This window comes from Hyperolius riggenbachi, chromosome 2, assembly GCF_040937935.1.
Source record: "Hyperolius riggenbachi isolate aHypRig1 chromosome 2, aHypRig1.pri, whole genome shotgun sequence".
NCBI lineage: Eukaryota > Metazoa > Chordata > Amphibia > Anura > Hyperoliidae > Hyperolius > Hyperolius riggenbachi.
Genome location: NC_090647.1, coordinates 478595772 through 478614310, shown reverse-complemented (window position 1 = coordinate 478614310; position 18539 = coordinate 478595772). Strand labels below are relative to the sequence as shown.

General features: G+C 45.5%; 1 protein-coding gene across 3 annotated transcripts in view; it reads left to right on the top strand.

Moving 5' to 3' along the window:
• The first annotated feature begins 1376 nt into the window (after positions 1–1376).
• Positions 1377–18539, top strand: part of MYO1C (myosin IC) — a 236580-nt gene continuing 219417 nt past the window's right edge. Inside the window, exon 1 of one of the 3 annotated variants that reach the window (XM_068270286.1) lies at positions 1377–1458. Coding sequence is in view for 1 of the 3 variants with exons in the window: in XM_068270282.1 (XP_068126383.1) it covers positions 1464–1508 (45 nt within the window). In the remaining 2 variants the exon portion in view is untranslated. Of the gene's footprint in view, positions 1509–16584; positions 16606–18539 lie in introns of those variants that run through there. The other 2 variants (XM_068270282.1, XM_068270280.1) reach the window with 2 other exon arrangements.

Genomic DNA, 18539 nt, shown 5'->3' with positions numbered 1-18539 from the left:
AATAGGGGAGGATGAGTGAGTTGTGCGCCCCCTCCTACACTGCACCCTGAGGCTGTAGCCTCTTTTGCCTCTGCCTGGCCTTGGAAGTAATACTAGATACACACCATACAACTTTCTGGCACGTTTAGCTGCCAGATCGATTATTTACATGTCCGATCTGAATTTCGATTGATTTTCCGATCGTTTTAATGCTGAGAATACACAAAGAGATTTTTCAGTAGATAGATGGTTCGATAGATAATTTCTGACATGTCCAATCTTATTTTCGAGCACTTGCTGATTGATTTCTCATAGAAGTGAATGGAAATTGATAAGAAAATCGATCAGGAAATAAGATCGGACAGTAAATCGACTGAAAAATCTCATTGTGTATTCCCAGCATTACTGTCCAATTTTTCAGATCGTTTTTCTGATCGATTTCCATTCACTTCTATGAGAAATCAATCAGAAAAACGATCGAAAATAAGATTGGACCTGTCAGAGCCGGGACAAGGTCTTCCAGCACCCAAGGCTGAGACACCAAAGTGCGCCCCTCCATCCCTCCCACCCCAGCCGTCACACACTGATTGCTATTAGACTAAGAGGCGCCACAGCGCCCACAACCTCCCCAACACCTTAATCTCTAGTTATCTGGCTTGCAGTCACTGCCATGTATCCCCTTTTCTTATTTCTTTCTGCTTCATACACAATTAGGAATGACAACTGAATGAATTGTGCGCCCCTCCTACACTGCGCCCTGAGGCTGGAGCCTCTCCAGCCTATGCCTCGGCCCGGCCCTGGGACCTGTCGGAAATTATCTATCGAACTGTCTATCTAATGGTATATTCCCAACACTGTTTTTTTCAATCGATTTCCATTTAGTTGTATGAAAATCAATAAAAAAAAAAATTAAAAACTGATTTTAAAAAAAATCGTAAAATGGATTGAAATGCAGATCGGACATGTAGGAAATAATTGATCTAGCAGGTATATCTAACAAAATATTGTATGGTGTGTACCTAGCATACAGACACTAAAACGTTATGTATAATAAAACACAATAGTTCTTTCAGCGTTAACATGCAGCTCACTGAGTGAATCCTGTACTGTACGGTGCCTGATTACGAGATAAGGAAACTATTTTCCCTTCTGGAACTTGGCAGAAGTTTTAGGTTAATAAGGTGAGTGTGAGTACATCCAGAGTAAGCACATGCCAATATCCCACTGTTCTGTGATTCGTGCAGCAGCATGTGTGGGAATCCATGTGTGATATGCAGGCTGTATACACAGACTCCCTCTCTGCCTCTCCCAGCATTGCACTCTCACTGATTGACACCAGGGTCACACGACAGCCACGCCTCCAGCACTCCTGAACACGCCCAGGACGCGCATGCGTGTTACTGACAGGCCGGGACCGTCCCAGGGAAAAAGAGTTTTGGAGTCCCCGGTGTGTGGAGCCACAGAGTGAGCTGCAGTCAGGTGAGATGCCGGGGAGTTGGGGGCACACTGGCCGGGGCCCGGGAATAATGGTGAGCACTCACGTGTGCAGAGAGGCTGACTGACATGTGGAGCCGGTGTGTGACTGTGTGTGCGGGGTGGGCAACCTTTACCTGAGCGTGTCCGGACTGCACCAAGTGCGGCACCGCCGGGGGAGGGCTGTAGTGGCTGCGCACGTGGGACTTGTAGTTCCCCGGCCAGCGCATGCTGCCTGTGCTGTCTCACCTGTCAGTGAGTTGCAGAGTTGGTACACCGGGTCCCCTGGCTGCAGGCGCTGCATACACCAGAGCTGTGAGCAGAGAACCCCTCTTCCTGCACTGCAGCTCATTCAGGAATACTTGCTGCTACATTGCTTTCATGCACTTTTTTTTGCACTATTTCTATGTTTTACTTTCTTATATTGATTTTACCCCTGCAAGTTTTGAATAAGGAATAGACCATTATTGTTTTCCCAGTGAATCAAAGATCATTTCCACAGTCCTTTTATTTATTTTTATTTTTTTAACTAACCATCTCTCTCCCAAGTCACCTAACACTATATCTTAATCTGCCGCCCTCATCCTATGCTCACAGAGGGTCCTTCACAAACTGTTCTGCTGGACAACCCCAAATACTTGAAGCTACCTCTGTCACTTTCTGCTCTGCCTTTGTGCATCTCAGAATTCCCATGACCTGCCACACCCACATTACTATCTATCCCGTTTCATTGCTTGCTGATGCCACCACACTTTTCTTGGGCATGGAGATGCTGAGATGATGCAGCAGTGAACCTTCAAAAAGTGATGGAGACTAGATATGGTCAATGGGGTGCTTGTAATTATGGCTTGCATGCCAATTACATGGAACATGGAATTTGGAAATGCATTTTATGACCCAGTACCACGCTGAATATAGTTTGCATGAAAATTTTCATGCAAGATGGAATCTTTAACCTCTCATTGAAGATTGCAGTGGGAGGCCAGAGCTAGAAGCCCCAGTGTGAAGTATTTACTGGAACTTAGCAAAACCTGTGACCTTTGAAAACAAAAAAGGTTATATACATTCCTTAGTAGGGGGAACCCTCTGGATCCTTCAGAGGAGTCTGGTAGTGCCTAACCTGGGCGCCAACATTCGGCTCACCCTGCTCTGCTCCTGTGCCCGAATGAGCACCGCTGCACGTATGGCCTGTGCCTGCACAGTAGCACAAAGCCGCTGGTGCACTGCTTCTTCCTCCCTGCTACTGCGCAGACGTGGCCAGTCAGTACGCCTGTGCCTGTTCATGAACCTTTTGGACAAGCTTTTGTTGAAAAGGTTCAAAAAGTTCCAACGCTGGCTCAGAGTGCTTGAGGGGGATGGGGGGAGCCTCTGGATTGTCCAGAGCCTTCCCTCTGCTGAGGTAAGTATCTCTTTTTATCCATATTTGCCTTTAGGTAAACTTTTTTTACCCAAACCTGCAAGGAGAAAAAAAGTTAAATTTAAATACTTAAAGTAGCTGGAAGCCTCTAGATAGAAAATACCCACTATCTGGCACTTGTCGTTCTGCTACATTATTCATGTTGCCCGATACGGGGAAATCTGTTGTTCATTTGATATTTCCATTGGAACCCCAAGTTCTTCAAATTTCCAGCATATCTGATCGGCTTCAAATAGAGAAAGGGATTGTTTTTGTGCAGTACTAATCTCAAAATCGATCCCTTTCTCGATCGGATGCAGATCAGGTATGATGGAAATTTCCTGTTGATCTGATGGGAAAAGTGCTTGGTGTGTGCTAAGTGTTCCTTTAGGTAAAAATAGCTTTTATGCCAGGTACACACCATTAATTTGAAGTAGAAAAAAAAGCGTTGGCACTGCACCGCCTGAAGGAAGATCGGGGTCTGGTGGCCTTAGGCTTGGGACCCACTAGAAAGCGCAAAACGCTATTGCTGGTGATTTGTGATAGCGTTTTGCAAGCGATTTTGGGAGCAATTTCCCTGCTCCTATACAATTCATTAGAATGGAAACGCTCTCAAAATGTTTCATGTCCTGCGATTGTGATTTTCTTTATCTTAATCGCTCTAGTGGAATCTGTGCCATCCATTTACATTGGCAGAGCGTTTAGGGAAATCGCTAACGATTGGAAGCGCCCCCTAAATGCTATAAAACCCCCCCTGCTCCAGTGGATTCCAGGCCTTAGGCTGTTCAGTGCCCCTGCACTCTCGGAAACCCTTCATTTCACCACAGCCTGGTATGTGCATGTTTACTTGTTTGCCTGGAGCACTAATGGACATGTTATATATGCCTGTTCTTAATCACAAGCATTTGAATTAAAGCCATCAGCAGCAGTTCCGGCCTTCATTTCCATTCTTTCATGTACACACCATTAAATTACTCAGCAGATTAACTGGTCGAAACTACTATTTCTGACATGTCTGATCAGCTCCTGATCGATAACTGGATGGATTTTTGTGCAGTAGTGATCACAAAATCAATCCGATTGGTGAAGAGCTGATCGAATATGTTAAAGATAGTCTGTTTGACCCGTCCATCTGGCAGGTAATTGTATGATGTGTACCTAGCATTAGGGACTGATGCCTGAATAGATCAGCAGCACTTATCAGGCTGTTGTGAATGATGACCATCATCCGTGGTACAGATGTAAACAGAATAATCGAAATTACCGTAATGATCTGGTTATCAGTGTGCATAGATGTTGAAAATTCTTATTCCATCACTGGTCAGAGATTCAGTGTAAACTTTGCTTGCTTCATATAAATTCGGGGGCTGGGTATATATTTCTTGTGTGGCTGATAAGATTGTGTAAATGCTTTAATTGTTAAAGTGGACCTGAACTCAGAACATTCTCTCTGCGCTAAAAGATACCCAACAACATAATAACCTTTAAAAAAACAAAACACTTCTTTGTTACAACTGTTACAAATCTGCAATAAATTTGCAGCGTGTCTACTTCCTTTTTTAATGGAAGCAGATCTATTGTTAACATGGGTTAACACAGCTGAGTGATCAAATTCTAATTTGTGATTAGTAACGGATGTGGGGGAATTAGGCTAAACTTTCTAAATACATACGTGGTGCATTTCTCTGGTTTCTTTCTGTCCTGTGCAAGAGTTCAGGTCTACTTTAAGCTTAATATACTGTGCTGCGTCATTTGATTTGTAAACGGCTGCTCAACTCCGGAACTGGTACACATCTGGATAGATCTATCCAGATATCTCCCAGTAAACCTGTGTGGGCTGGGCGAGGGGGTCAGTCTTACCTGCCTGACGTCTTCTTCGTCCGTCCCTCGGCACCTCCCACGATGCGGTCCAAGTGGCGGTCACGGGTTGGAGGAAGTGTTTGTAATCACGTGATGCGCGTGGAGCGCATCGTGGGAGGTGCCAACTATCCGGATGTCACCCGGTTCCGGATTTGAGCAGCCCTGTTTGTGAAGATTCAGTCTTTGTGGTAGTCTTTTCATTTTAATTGTTGTGGAAACCTTCAAGGGGGCGAATACTTTTGCAAGCCACTGTATACATTATACGTTGGGGGCAGCGGTGGTGTGGACCGATTCCCTGAAGATTTCATGCTAAACTCTGATCGGAATCAGCCTGTAGTGTATGGGCAGAATCAACAAAAAAACAAATTTATCTCTAATCAGATTCCATTAGATATAAATTTGTCTTTGTCGAATCTGCCCATAATCGCCAGATCTATGGGTACCTTAAGACTGTCCTCCAGAATTTGGGGACAGTGGTTGACCTGTACCTGGATATGAAGCATTCACAACCACAGCAAAGTACTTGCCCAAAAGATATTTTTATTTTCCAGACAGCTGAGCTGGTTTATCAACATATCACTATAGCATTACAGAGCTGGACACAGTGATAGTAAAGGTGCGTACACACGCCTGATTCCTTCAAACAACCAGTCGTCAGACCCACCTGCGGCTGTTCTGCCGACAATTTTCCTGTGTGTACAGTCTGTCGGGAGGCTGGTTTTGACTGATCCACTCGGCAGGGAAACTTTTGGTAGAATGGCCGCCCCATGGGCGGGTCTGACGACCCGTCGTTTGAAGGAATCAGGCGTGTGTATGCGCCTTAAGATCTCACTGATGATCACCATAGCATCACAGAACTGGACACAGTGATAGTAAGACCTCACTGATGATCACCATAGTATCACAGAGCTGGATACAGTGATAGTAAGACCTCACTGATGATCACCATAGTATCACAGAGCTGGATACAGTGATAGTAAGATCTCACTGATGATCACCATAGCATCACAGAACTGGACACAGTAATAGTAAGCGAACACGGTAAATCCAGCGCTGGAGACTTGGGCGTAGCAGCGCAGGAGACTTGGGCGCAGCCGGCGCCACCATAGGCCGTAATAGGAACTACGGCTATCGCAGGCACATGGAGTAACTTCAGCGCCGTCAGAAGACGGATCTGAAGTTGCTTTTAAAACAATAATTCGGCTTCCAGCTATTGCTGGAAGCCGAATTATTTCATTCCCCCACTATCCATGTCGGCCTGGAGGGGGAATAGTAATTAACACGGCCCGGACTTGTGCGGCAGCAGGATTAGCCATATACTGGCTGTGTCCTGCGCCCAAGTCTCCGGCGCCGTTCTCTCTCGTACGCATAGTAAGACCTCACTGATGATCACCATAGTATCACAGAGCTGGATACAGTGATAGTAAGACCTCACTGATGATCACCATAGTATCACAGAGCTGGATACAGTGATAGTAAGACCTCACTGATGATCACCATAGTATCACAGAGCTGGATACAGTGATAGTAAGATCTCACTGATGATCACCATAGCATCACAGAACTGGACACAGTAATAGTAAGACCTCACTGATGATCACCATAGCATCACAGAACTGGACACAGTAATAGTAAGACCTCACTGATGATCACCATAGCATCACAGAACTGGACACAGTAATAGTAAGACCTCACTGATGATCACCATAGCATCACAGAGCTGGACACAGTGATAGTAAGACCTCACTGATGATCACCATAGTATCACAGAGCTGGATACAGTGATAGTAAGATCTCACTGATGATCACCATAGCATCACAGAGCTGGACACAGTGATAGTAAGATCTCACTGATGATCACCATAGCATCACAGAGCTGGACACAGTGGTACTAAGATCTCATTGATGACAGAATTCCATGATAAGGAACATAGTGCTAATGTAACACATAACTGCTGTGTGACAGGGCCTGAGCAGGCTGCCATTATACTGTAGAAACCTTTGTGACATGAAAAACCAGCTCTACCCTGTTATGTTCAGTTATGCTGCAAAGGTTAAATGTAAACCTTTTATATGGCTGTTATTCAAATGTAAGGAAGAATAAATAGACCTTTTAATACATAGCTGATAACGCAAACCTGAAGGGTTCTTTCACCCCACACAATGCATGCAGGAGTGCGATTTTGTGCATGTGATCCTTATGCACGGCATGCATGCCGCAGTGCATTATTATACAGATGTTGGCGGTCGCAACACAATAGAACTCAATGGCAAATTGTGTGAATTGTCATGGTACCATGCGGATCACATGCTATGTGCAGTGCGTCACGACTGACAGCAGCGCACATAGTGAGAATGAGCCCAAAGTAAAATTAAAACTGTTGAGATAAATGTTATATCTGTTGTCTAACTCAATCTGTAGTTTCCTGGAATCTAGGGATGATCAATGAGATGCAGGAAATTCTGAGTTGATGTAGAATTATGCATGAGAGGATACCGACAGAATCTCTTCATGATAGTCAAAATCTGTTGGACCTCATACTATAGTACATGGAAATGGTTAAATTGTCCGAATAAAATTGGCTGTATATGTAAACATTCCGGTATTACAACCAGGGCTGTGGAGTCAATACAAAAATCATCCGACTTAGTCTTCAGCTTTAGAAACCTCTGACTCCAGGTACCCAAAATTGCTCCTGCTCCAACTCCTTATGCTGGATACACACGGTTCGTTCCCACGCTCGATTCCCGTCGATGCACCGCTCGATTCCCATCGATTCGTTTATTTCTGACGTGTCTGAATCGCGGTTCGATGGAACGTTAGGTCGATTTGCCATACTTTACATGACAATCGACCTAAAAATCATCGAAATGCGCTCAGAAATGTTGGGGAATAATCGATTCGTCAGGAATCGAGCGGCGCATTCGAAGCGGGAACGAACCGTGTGTATTCAGCATTAGTCTAATACTTACCAGGGCTGTGGAGTTAGTACAAAAATCATTCATCATCCGACTCCGACTTCACAGCCCTGATTACAACCATAATTTGTTATCAGTGTTCCACTACAGTCCAGCTAGAGACCAATTTCCACTAATACGATTGAGCTACTATACTCAGTATAGTAGTGCTCAATCGCATACAAAACATGGCAGGATGACTATTGCGCTCAGGCCAAAATCACAAGACAGTTGGATCTCACCAATGGAAATGGCTGCTGCCGTTTCCCTTAGTATTACTGTACCCTGCGTTTTGTGATCTGTTAGTAAATGGTGAATGTTGTCAATGGAACTGACTTGTAAATAATTTTTTCTCGTTCCAGTATGATAACTTCTCCACTCCTAGTGTAGGCTCTGTCTGCAGTACAGGTAGTCCCTGGTTAACAAACAAAATAGGGTCTGGAAGTTCATTCTTAAAGGGAACCTAAACTGAGAGGGATATGGATGTTTCCTTTTAAACAATACCAGTTTCCTGACTCTTCTGCTGATCAATTTGCTGCAGTAGTATCTGGATCTCACACCTGGAACAAGCATGCAGCTAATCCAGTCTGACTTCAGTCAGAGCACCTGATCTGCTTGCTTGTTGAGGGGCTGTGGCTGAAAGTATTAGATACACAGGATCAGCAGGAGAGTCAGGTAACTGGTATTATTTTAAAAGGAAAAATTCATATCCTTCTCAGTTTAGGTTCCCTTGAACTTGAATCTGTCCATAAGTCAACACTGTGCAGTGTTCTCCCCAGAAATTTTTTTCCAGCCGGGTGGCTTGAAAAAGTAGCCGGGTGGTAAGCAGAATTGCTGTAAGCAGAATTGTGCTTCTCTGCACAATTCTGCTTACAGCAGAGGAGGAGGTGAGTGATGACAGCCGGGTGCTCACCAAAACTAGCCGGGTGGAGCGCCCAGCTAAAAGAGCATGGGGAGAACCCTGCTGTGTCATATCTGTCCCCTGTTCCTCTAGTGTCCCCCTCTGTGCCAGCTCTGCACTTTTTATTTAGCAGAATGTCAACATTTTGTTGAAGCTTGAGGATGCAGAAAACCTGTGTGATAAGGCTGTCACGGCAGCTACCATTCCACAACTCGTGTGGTGAAGAATTCCATAGCAAACATGAGAGAACTCTTCTGAGTCAAAACAATGGCGTGTCAGGCCTGGGGTGCTCCCATGACAGCCCAGTCACACATGTCCCCATGATCGCTCTTCTAAAATATGGCATTTCTAGGAAACGGGATTGTGCAATGCCTTTAGAATGTGTATGAAGTAAACTAGTAAGAGCTGCTCTTCATAAAGCTGTGAGTTTGGAGCCTGAGCTATGCTATTGTCTCCTATTTTCTGCGCTTCCCACACTGGCACATGCTTTGATAGTGGTATGCAGTCAGGCCTGTGTGGGTCTCGGCTGTTATTTTGATTTCCAGAAATAGTGCTGCAGCTGTGCCTGTCTCTGTCATCCTGGGTGCAGCCCTTGCAGAAAGGCTTCTCACAGCAGGTCAGAATTGTTTATCCTGGTGCTACACTCTGCTTGTACTTTTGTTTTAGGACACAGAAGGCGTTTATACAGGCAATTGCGGCTGCACCGCCTAGTCCTAGATCTGCAAGTTATGCAATATTTCCAAGTCAAACAAAAGAGGGTGTTTGCTCATTCCACTGTTATATATCTTATATGTGGTCTCCTGGATTTTTCAGGGGAAATTATTTAGAAAATCATGAGTCAATTATGAACAGAGTAGGCGATTGTCTATCTTCTTCACATAAAAACCTTTATTGAATCCAATATAAAAATGCGCATATTGCCAAATTATGCAGGACTGTGGAGTCGGGGCAATTTTGGGCACCCGGAGTTGGATGATTTTTGTACACAATCCAAAGTCTTGAAATTATGTACACACGTTGTAAATTACGCCCTATTATTGGCAATAAGTATTTTTGTAATATTCTTATATTGTATTGAATGATTGTGTTTTGTGAAAAAGACAAATTAACTACTATACTCGTGCAGCCATGGGAGTACGATGGGGGTGTTCCCTGACCCAGATGAATTACTGGGCCGAATAGGGGAGGATCCAGGGGGCACGGTCTCATACCTGAGGTGTGAGAACTATAGAAGCTGCCATATTTTCCTTTTAAACAATACCAGTTGCCTGGAAGTCCTGCTGATCTTTTTCTGGTCAGTAGTAGGGGGTCTAAATCACACACATGAAACAAGCATGCAGCTAATCTTTCAGATTTGTCATAATCTGATCTGCATGCTTGTTCAGGGTCTATGGCTTAAAGCATTAGAGGCAGAGCATCAGCAGGACAGCCAGGCAATGTGCATTGTTTAAAAGCAACTAAACATGTCAGCCTCCCGGATAAAGAGGATTTACTTACCTAAATGTACTTATATCTTCCGTCAGTCTCCAATCTGGCTTCCACTAAGATATTTTTTAAGAAACTGGACTCCATTCTTCTCAAATTTATTTGGGAGGGCAAGCGGCCACGAATAGCTATGGACCTCTTACAATTACCAAAAAACAGAGGTGGTTTAGCTATGCCCCATTTTCAAAAATACTTCTGGGCCTCCCTATTAGTAACAACTCGCTGGTGGTTCTCGCAAGACGATCACAACCCTGCAATCACGACGAAGGCTGCAATTCTTGCCTCTCACCTCGGGTTCCCTTTAAGAATCTATAGGATGACCCTGGGATATTTCCAAGCCCAGACTCGCTAGGTATTGAAGCCATGTGATAACTTTTGAAAAACATTTTTAGGGCCCTTTTTCACTGAGGCCAGTGCGTCACATTGGCAATATGCAAATGCAATGGCAGTCCTATGGGGGTTATTACGTTGATTGCGGCGCAGCAGGTTCCAACGCAACAGCATGACGTGCGTGTTTACATTGGAAGTGAGGCATACTTGTATGGTACTGTTTGCCTCACTGACTTTTTGGCAGTGTTGCAGTGGGACTGGAGAATAATCGCACTGCAAAGGATTCTACATAGTGCATAAGGTGCTTCAAATAATCAGTGGTGGTGTCTTGGTTTGTCATAAGTCCACGTTAGATGGTGCTATTCTTATAAAATTAGTGTCTGTTCTCTGCCTGGCATGCTAAATGATCATTACCCATATCCACTTTATTAGTTATTGGCTGCTCATCGCTGTAATTGCACTATGGAAGACCCTGTTAATGTGGTTGCCCTTCTCAGGTCAATTATTTGCGTCATTTGTAGCAGAAAATTGCATTATAAGTAAATTCAAATGTTTGTGTATTCATACAGAACATAATAGAGCTGTGTATGTCTCAGCAGCTGTTTGTTATTCCAGAAATAAAGAGCATTGATGCTAGTGTTGCTGTAGCTGGGAAATTTTAGTTTTATGACCATCTTAGGGGTATATAACGGTACAAGCTCCAATACTACCCAACTCAAAATTTACTTTAAAGGACAACTGTAGAGAAGGGCATAGAATCTGCCATATTTATTTCCTTTTAAGCAATACCAGTTGCCTGGCAGCCCTGCTGATTCTGTCTCTAATACTTTTAGCCATAGACCCTGAACAAGCATGAAGCAGATCAGGTGTTTCTGACAAGATTAGCTGCATGCTTGTTTCTGGTGTGATTCAGACACTACTGCAGCCAAATATATCAGCAGGACTGCCAGGCAACTGGTATTGTTTAAAGGAGTCAGGCAAATGAAGCGTCCCCCGCTCTATTTACCCTGGCCACCTCCAGCCTATTGCAGAAGACACATCCCACGCTGCAACTCCCCTCTCAGCCGTTCGGCCCGGGGTCCCCCCCCCCCCCCCGGTTCAGAGGGTGACTTCCTCTAGTGCGCGAGCGCCGCTGTCAATCAAGTCCACGTTGCCCGCGATGTACTATGCAGGCGTAGTAGATCTGCACCTGCGCAGTACACAGCAGACAACGTGAGCTTGATTGACAGCGGCACAGTAGAGGAAGTCACCCTCTGCACTGGTGGGGATCCCGGGCCGAATGGCTGAGAGCGGAGTTGCAGCGTGGGACGTGTCATCAGTAATGGGCTGGAGGAGGCCCCGGGCAAATAGTGCGGGGGACACTTAGTTTGCCTGATGACTCCTTTAGAAGGGAAATAACTGGCAGCCTCCACATACCTATTTAAAGCGGACCCAAACCAAAATTTTTTTTTAATAATTCAAAATATTTAGTTGCACCACTCCGACACATACAACGATAAACACTCCTTCAAGCCTATGAGCATTTCAGTGCATGCTTTTCACCCTTCTCTTCATAACTACGGTTATACAGGTGGCAGCCATTACTTCTGAGCTTAGTAAGAGGTTTTAGATCATGGGTGTGTTTGTCATCAGCTACCCTCCCTCACAGGGGCATCGTCTATGTGAAATCTCACACAAGCTGAGATCACCTCCCCTGTGACATCATCAGTAGCAGCCTCTGTTTTGTTTTTTTAACTCCTCCATCAGACTTCCGGATTCTGTCCCGGCAATATGACATTTATGGAGGGGTTCCTCCAATAATTGTAAAATATTTTATATTTGTCATCATGCAGCTGAAAAAAGGCTGCTATTTATTATTATTATAAGTTAGAAAATAGATTTTATCTCTGAAATCTTGTATTTTTAATTTGGGTCCACTTTAAAATAAACACATGACATAGATGCAAATGAATATTACATACTAACCTCACCGTCAGTTCTCTCAGAAGCTCACCATTTTCTTCTTACAGTGATCCCTTTCAGTTCTGACAATATTTTGTCAGAACTGAAATATACCAGCAAACCAAGTCTGAGTTAGTCCAAGAGAAGGGTGTCATTGCTGGGTTAGCAAAATTAAGGACAACACACTAAGGGAGGGGGCTGCCGAAGGCTTACAATCTAAAGGGTGGGGGAGGGACACATAAGGTAGGGTTGTGGAAAAGATGGTTGACTGAGAGTAGTAGATGTGGGGTAGGCCATTTTAACCACTTGATGACCTCTAGTGACCAGGCCATTTTTCACAATACAGGGCTTTGCAGCTCGGTCCGGTTGCTGCACAGCCCTGCAACTTAGCACACAACTGGCTCTGACCTCCTTTTAGTGTCCGTAATAGGACACTCTGCCGGAGGTATCTGATCGCTGATGTGATCTTTGTGGTTTTTGTTGTTTATCCCCGCCTCTCATAGGCCTCAGCCTATGAGAGGACATGCATTAGGAGCCGCAATGAGGGACAGCTGAGTGTCCCTCGGACAGCGCTGCGGGAGATAGTAGCGCTGTACTAATGTAAACAAAGGGGAATTCTTTCCCGTATCGGCTCTCAACAGTCTGCTAGCTGCGATCGCGGCTAGCAGGCTGATCACGGAGCGGAGCTCCGTGAACTGGCAGGGAATGATCACGCATGCGTGCACACGTTCCCTAATAAACTGCAGCTCCAGGACTTGACGCCAATCGGTGTTAGGCAGTCCTGGGGCTGCCACCGCCATTAGGTAGTTAAAGAAATGTTTTGAGAGCTTGCTTGAAGGTGTTGAAGGAAGGAGCGAGTCTGAGGGGGAGTGGAAGGGAGTTCCATAGGGTGGGGGCAGCTCTTGAAAAGTCTTGTAGGCATACATGGGATTGAGAAATGTGTGGGCAGGTCAGGTGGAGATCATTGGAGGGCCGGATGGGGCGAGCAGGTATAGATCTGTTGACGAGCTCAGAAATGTAGGTTGGTCAGGTCTTGTGCACAGATTTGTAGGTAAGACACAGAATCTTAAAGCTGATCGTGAAGCAGATAGGGAGCTAGTGTAGGGCTTCGCGTAGGGGAGAAGTGGAAGCAGAGCGATGGGAAAGATGGATGAGTCTAGCTGCTGCTGATTGAAGGGGTGCAATGCGTTCCGATGGCATGAGATTGAGTAGACTACACAGGAGGGAAGTATGACCTGTGTATGGTTATTTTGACTTATTTTCACTTCAGGTTCTCTCTAAGGCCTGGTGCACACCAAAAACCGCTAGCAGATTCGGAAAATACTAGCAGATTTTGAAACGCTTTTTCTTCTTTTTCTGTAGCGTTTCAGCTAGCGTTTTGCGGTTTTGTGTAGCGGTTTTGGTGTAGTAGATTTCATATATTGTTACAGTAAAGCTGTTACTGAACAGCTTCTGTAACAAAAATGCCGGCAAAACCGCTCTGAACAGGTGTTTTTCAGAGCGGTTTTCCTATACTTAACATTAAAGGGAAGGTCCAAGCAAAAAAAAAAAAGTTTCACTTACCTGGGGCTTCTACCAGCCCCATGTAGCCATCCTGTGCCCTCGTAGTCACTCACTGCTGCTCCAGTCCCCCGCTGGCAGCTTTCTGACCTCGGAGGTCAGGGCCGCATTGCATACATTTTTACGCATTCCAGCTAGTGCAGGAACAAAAATGTATGCGTTGCACCACTAACGCGTAAAAATGTATATGTTAATGTTCCTGCACTAGCGGGAATGCGTAAAAATGTACACAATGCGGCCCTGACCTCCGAGGTCAGAAAGCTGCCAGCGGGGGACTGGAGCAGCAGTGAGTGACTATGAGGGCACAGGATGGCTACATGGGGCTGTTAGAAGCCCCAGGTAAGGTAAACTCATTTTTTTTTTTTTGCTTGGACCTTCCCTTTAAGGCAGAATTGCATCCACAATCCAAAAAATGCCTCACCCCGGGAGTATGCGTTTCTGCAAAACGTCTCCCGTTCTGGTGTGCACCAGCCCATTGAAATACATTACCCAAGCGTATCCGCAGCCGCAAGCGGATCGCAAAACGCAGCCGAACTAGCGTATTACATTTCGGATAAGTTTTTCTGTATGCGGCTTTCTGCGTTTAACGTGACTTTTCGTGTGCTGCTAACCGTACATGGGAAACATATGCATGGTGCAGGAATCTCCAGTATGCAGTCCATCATTTTTCTGCATCGCACCCAAAAATTCACATTCAATGGAAATTACTCCATTGACATGCATTGGTTTCAGTTTTTGACGCAAGAAATTGCAATACAAATTGGTATTTAGTGGAAACGGGCCCCTGAAAGTGTAAATGAGCTCAGGTACAAACTTGAGTTGAGGCGGGGCCACACATGGATCGATTTTAATATTTGTGTTTCAACACTGATCCTTTTCACTAACACTGAATGGAACAGTGGTTCAAACCAAAATGTGTGCTGCAGCAGTGCAGGGTGGGTGTCAGTCGGGCATTGGTAACGCTAAAGATCCAGCATGCCGCATTCTTGGCTGAGATGGTAATTAATGGGCAACTTTAATCCAGTGTATGTACTTGGCTTACTAGCATATGGTCAGCTTTAAAGCAAACCTGTGGGGGAATTACCAAACCCTCCCCCCTCCCCCCCCCCCCCCAAAAAAAAAGTTACTATTCTCTGTAGAGGGAAGACTATACAGAGGCTTCTCCAATCCTTTTTGAGCCCACTGCTGTTTGCTGGGACCCTCTCTTCTTCCCAGCTGCGTTCCTGACTGTGTATGCATGTTGACTCACTGCGTAGGCGCAATAATGACCTATGTAGGAGCTGCACCTGCTCACAGGAAAAAGCCATGCATGAGCGGCTCCATGGTAATGCGCAATCAATCATTGTCTGTGCTCGTACACGGACGGGAGTGTGGCCTGGAGAGCCCTTATCAGGTTCAGTCTTGGGCGCCACCATAGACCATAATAGGAATTACGGCTATAGCGGTGCATGGTGAGTAACTTTGGAGCTGTCAGAAGCTGAGGTTACTTTTAAAACTGTAATACGCCCGCCTGCAATAGCTGGCAGCCGGATTACATCATTCCCCACCATCCACGTGGACCTGGAGGGGTAATAGTAATTTAACGCCGCCGGGACTTGTGCATAAGCAGGGTAAGCCATATATCGGCTGTATCCTGCACCCAAGTCTCCCGACAGTGATTTCACTGGTACTCGACAGGGATGCCTCTGGATTTTCCAGAGGCTATCCTCTACTAAAGTAAGTATCTAACTTTTTTCACTTCAGGTGCACTTGAGTACTGGAGTTAGGGTTAAATCAGAATTGGGTTGCAGGGTCCGTTTCAGTTGATGGGTCTTATAGTGTATTTTATAAGAACTCTTAATTATCCACTTACAATCATTTAATTGCACTAGGATGAAGCTGCTGAAACAGAGGGATACAGTCTTGTGGAGCTGAAATTATGTATCCAAATCATTGGACCCATAATGACCGATGCAGATTTGTGTCAGAGACGGGACCTCCACCTCATGACATCGCCTCACAGTGAAATACAGAACCACACAGATATACTGTATTTATAATGAACGCTGCATACTTTCACTGCTTGTGTAATCAGGGCTCCCTTTCAGGAAATGTCCTACCCCACCTAGATCCTTCCTACCTGAGCACTGCTAGTCCTTATCAGAGATACACGGTGTATCCAGTTCCTGCTGCAGAATAGCATGGCAACATGTGGAAAGTCAATCATGTAGAAATGACTGCCTGTATAGGGATATTAATCCCAGCTGGAAAATCATCCTTTGTGTCCAGTGCTGTGGCTTCTAAATGTCACCAGGCTGGAATGTGGCCGTATAGTATTGACAAGGATTTAAAGGGACACTATGGCGAAAAATTGTAAAATATGTGCAAACATACAAATAAGTGTGTTTTTTTTTTCCAGAGTAAAATGAGCCATAAATTACTTACTTACTCCTGTGTTGCTGTAGTAGAAATCTGACAGAAGCGTCAGGTTTTGGACTAGTCCATCTCTTCATGGGGGATACGCAAGGATTTATTTATTTTCAAAAGCACTTACGGTGGTGAATGGCAGTTGCTCTGTCCAACTGCCAAAAAACCGTAGCAAGCAGGGATGCTGGCCAGCATCATTGTTTAAATTCTTTTTAGTGTATATTTTTATAAAGCATAAAAGCCTTGCTGAGAATCCCCTATGAAGAGATGGACTAGTCCAAAACCTGTCGCTTCTGTCAGATTTCTACCACCTACTGTAAGTGACAGCAACATAGGAGAAAAGTAATTTATGACTCGTGTTACGCTGGAAAAAATGTACATCTTATAATATGTGCATAGTGCCTGTTTAAGAAACCCATATGTAATATACTGTTTTGTATGGTACAATCCGTACAGCTCTGCTACAGTCCATCCCAATTTTTTTTAATTCAACATGCATTCTATAAAAATCAGGGGTCCCCAAACATTTTGGGTCGAGGGCCGAGTCAGCATATTTCAGACTGCTGGGGGACTGGAGTATCCATAAAATGATGTAGAAGCCTTTACTGGCCAGACAGTGAAGCATACCCAGGTGACAACGTGCAGTCCAATTGGACAGCAGTGTCACCGACCTGATGTGGAATTTGATTGGAAACCAGCGAATTACTGCTTTCTGACTTCCATGTGGATGGCTGGTGCCAGCACTGCTGTTTTATATGCGGATCACCAATATTTAAAGATATAGCTGACCCCACCTATAAGTAATACATTTTGTGTGTGGGGGGGGGGGGCGATGAAAAAGCCTCAGTGGGCCACATTCGGCCCGCCGACCTTAGTTTGAGCACCACTGTTCTAAAGGCTTCCCACACAGGGATAAGTTTTGATGTAGTTGCATTAAAAACAATATCAAATTAAAAAAACAAAACTCCAAAGCAGGATGACACCATTTATTGGCTAACTTGAAAAAAATTAAACCAGTAAGTTTTTGACCTACATATATTTGAGCAAATTCTTACGCCTTTTTAATCTTCAAAATCTTCTACTTAAACTGATGGCTGCAGCTTTGGCTATGTATACATGCTAGATGGTTCTCAGCTGGTCAGGCCACCTCTGCTGAGAGTCTGTGTGTACAGCGGCCTACTGCATCGTTCATTGACATGTTGCTGGCTGGTGGGCTAGCGGCACATCTATACAGGACGCAGCCCCAAACTGTCACCTGAGGGATCATGTCCTGATGCTTGGTTTTTGTTTCATAGTTTTTTTTTTTGTACGAGGCTTAAAGGGAACCTAAATCTAAGGGGGGGGGGGGGGGGAGTGTTTCACTTACCTGGGGCTTCTACCAGCCCCCTGCAGCCACCAACTTTAAAAGTGCAATTGTCATTTGAAGTAAACTAACAGTACTTTAACTATTTAAGGACCGAGGTGATTGAAGTCTACGTCATGTTTTGGTGGGCTCCTGGCTGGCAGGAAGTAGATTTCAATCACCGTCTGCAGCGCGCATTTGCCGTTTCCATTGCTCCCCGCCGATCGTGCCGCTCAAACCCGACGTGTCTCGCCGCATCCCACAGGCTCTGCCTGTCTCTATGATGGCAGAGCCATGTGAGCCGGTCAGGAGCTGATATCAATGTAAGCCGCTCCCATTGGCTTAAATTGACAGACACGGTCAGGAGTCAATGAAAGCGGCTCCTGACTGGCTCACATGACTCTGCCGTCACAGAGACGGCAGAGTCTGTCCTGGGGGTCCCGGCGTGCGGCGATGACGGCGGTTGCAGCAGGTATGCGCGGCGATTCGTCGGGATTCTGCCGTTATTGTACCAGCGGTCTCTGGTCCTTAAAGGACCGTCCTGTGCAGCCAGTGACAGGACGTCCCCTGTCACATGGCGGCGATCCCCGGCCGCTGATTGGCCGGGGATCGCCGATCTGCCTTACGGCGCTGCTGCGCAGCAGCGCCGTACAATGTAAACAAAGCGGATTATTTCCGCTTGTGTTTACATTTAGCCTGCGAGGCGCCATCGGCGGCCCGCAGGCTATTCACGGAGCCCCCCGCCGTGAATTGACAGGAAGCAGCCGCTCGCGTGAGCGGCTGCTTCCTGATTAATCAGCCTGCAGCTGGCGACGCAGTACTGCGTCGCTGGTCCTGCAGCTGCCACTTTGCCGACGCACGGTATAAGCGTGCGGTCGGCAAGTGGTTAAAAGGAGGAGGACAGATAC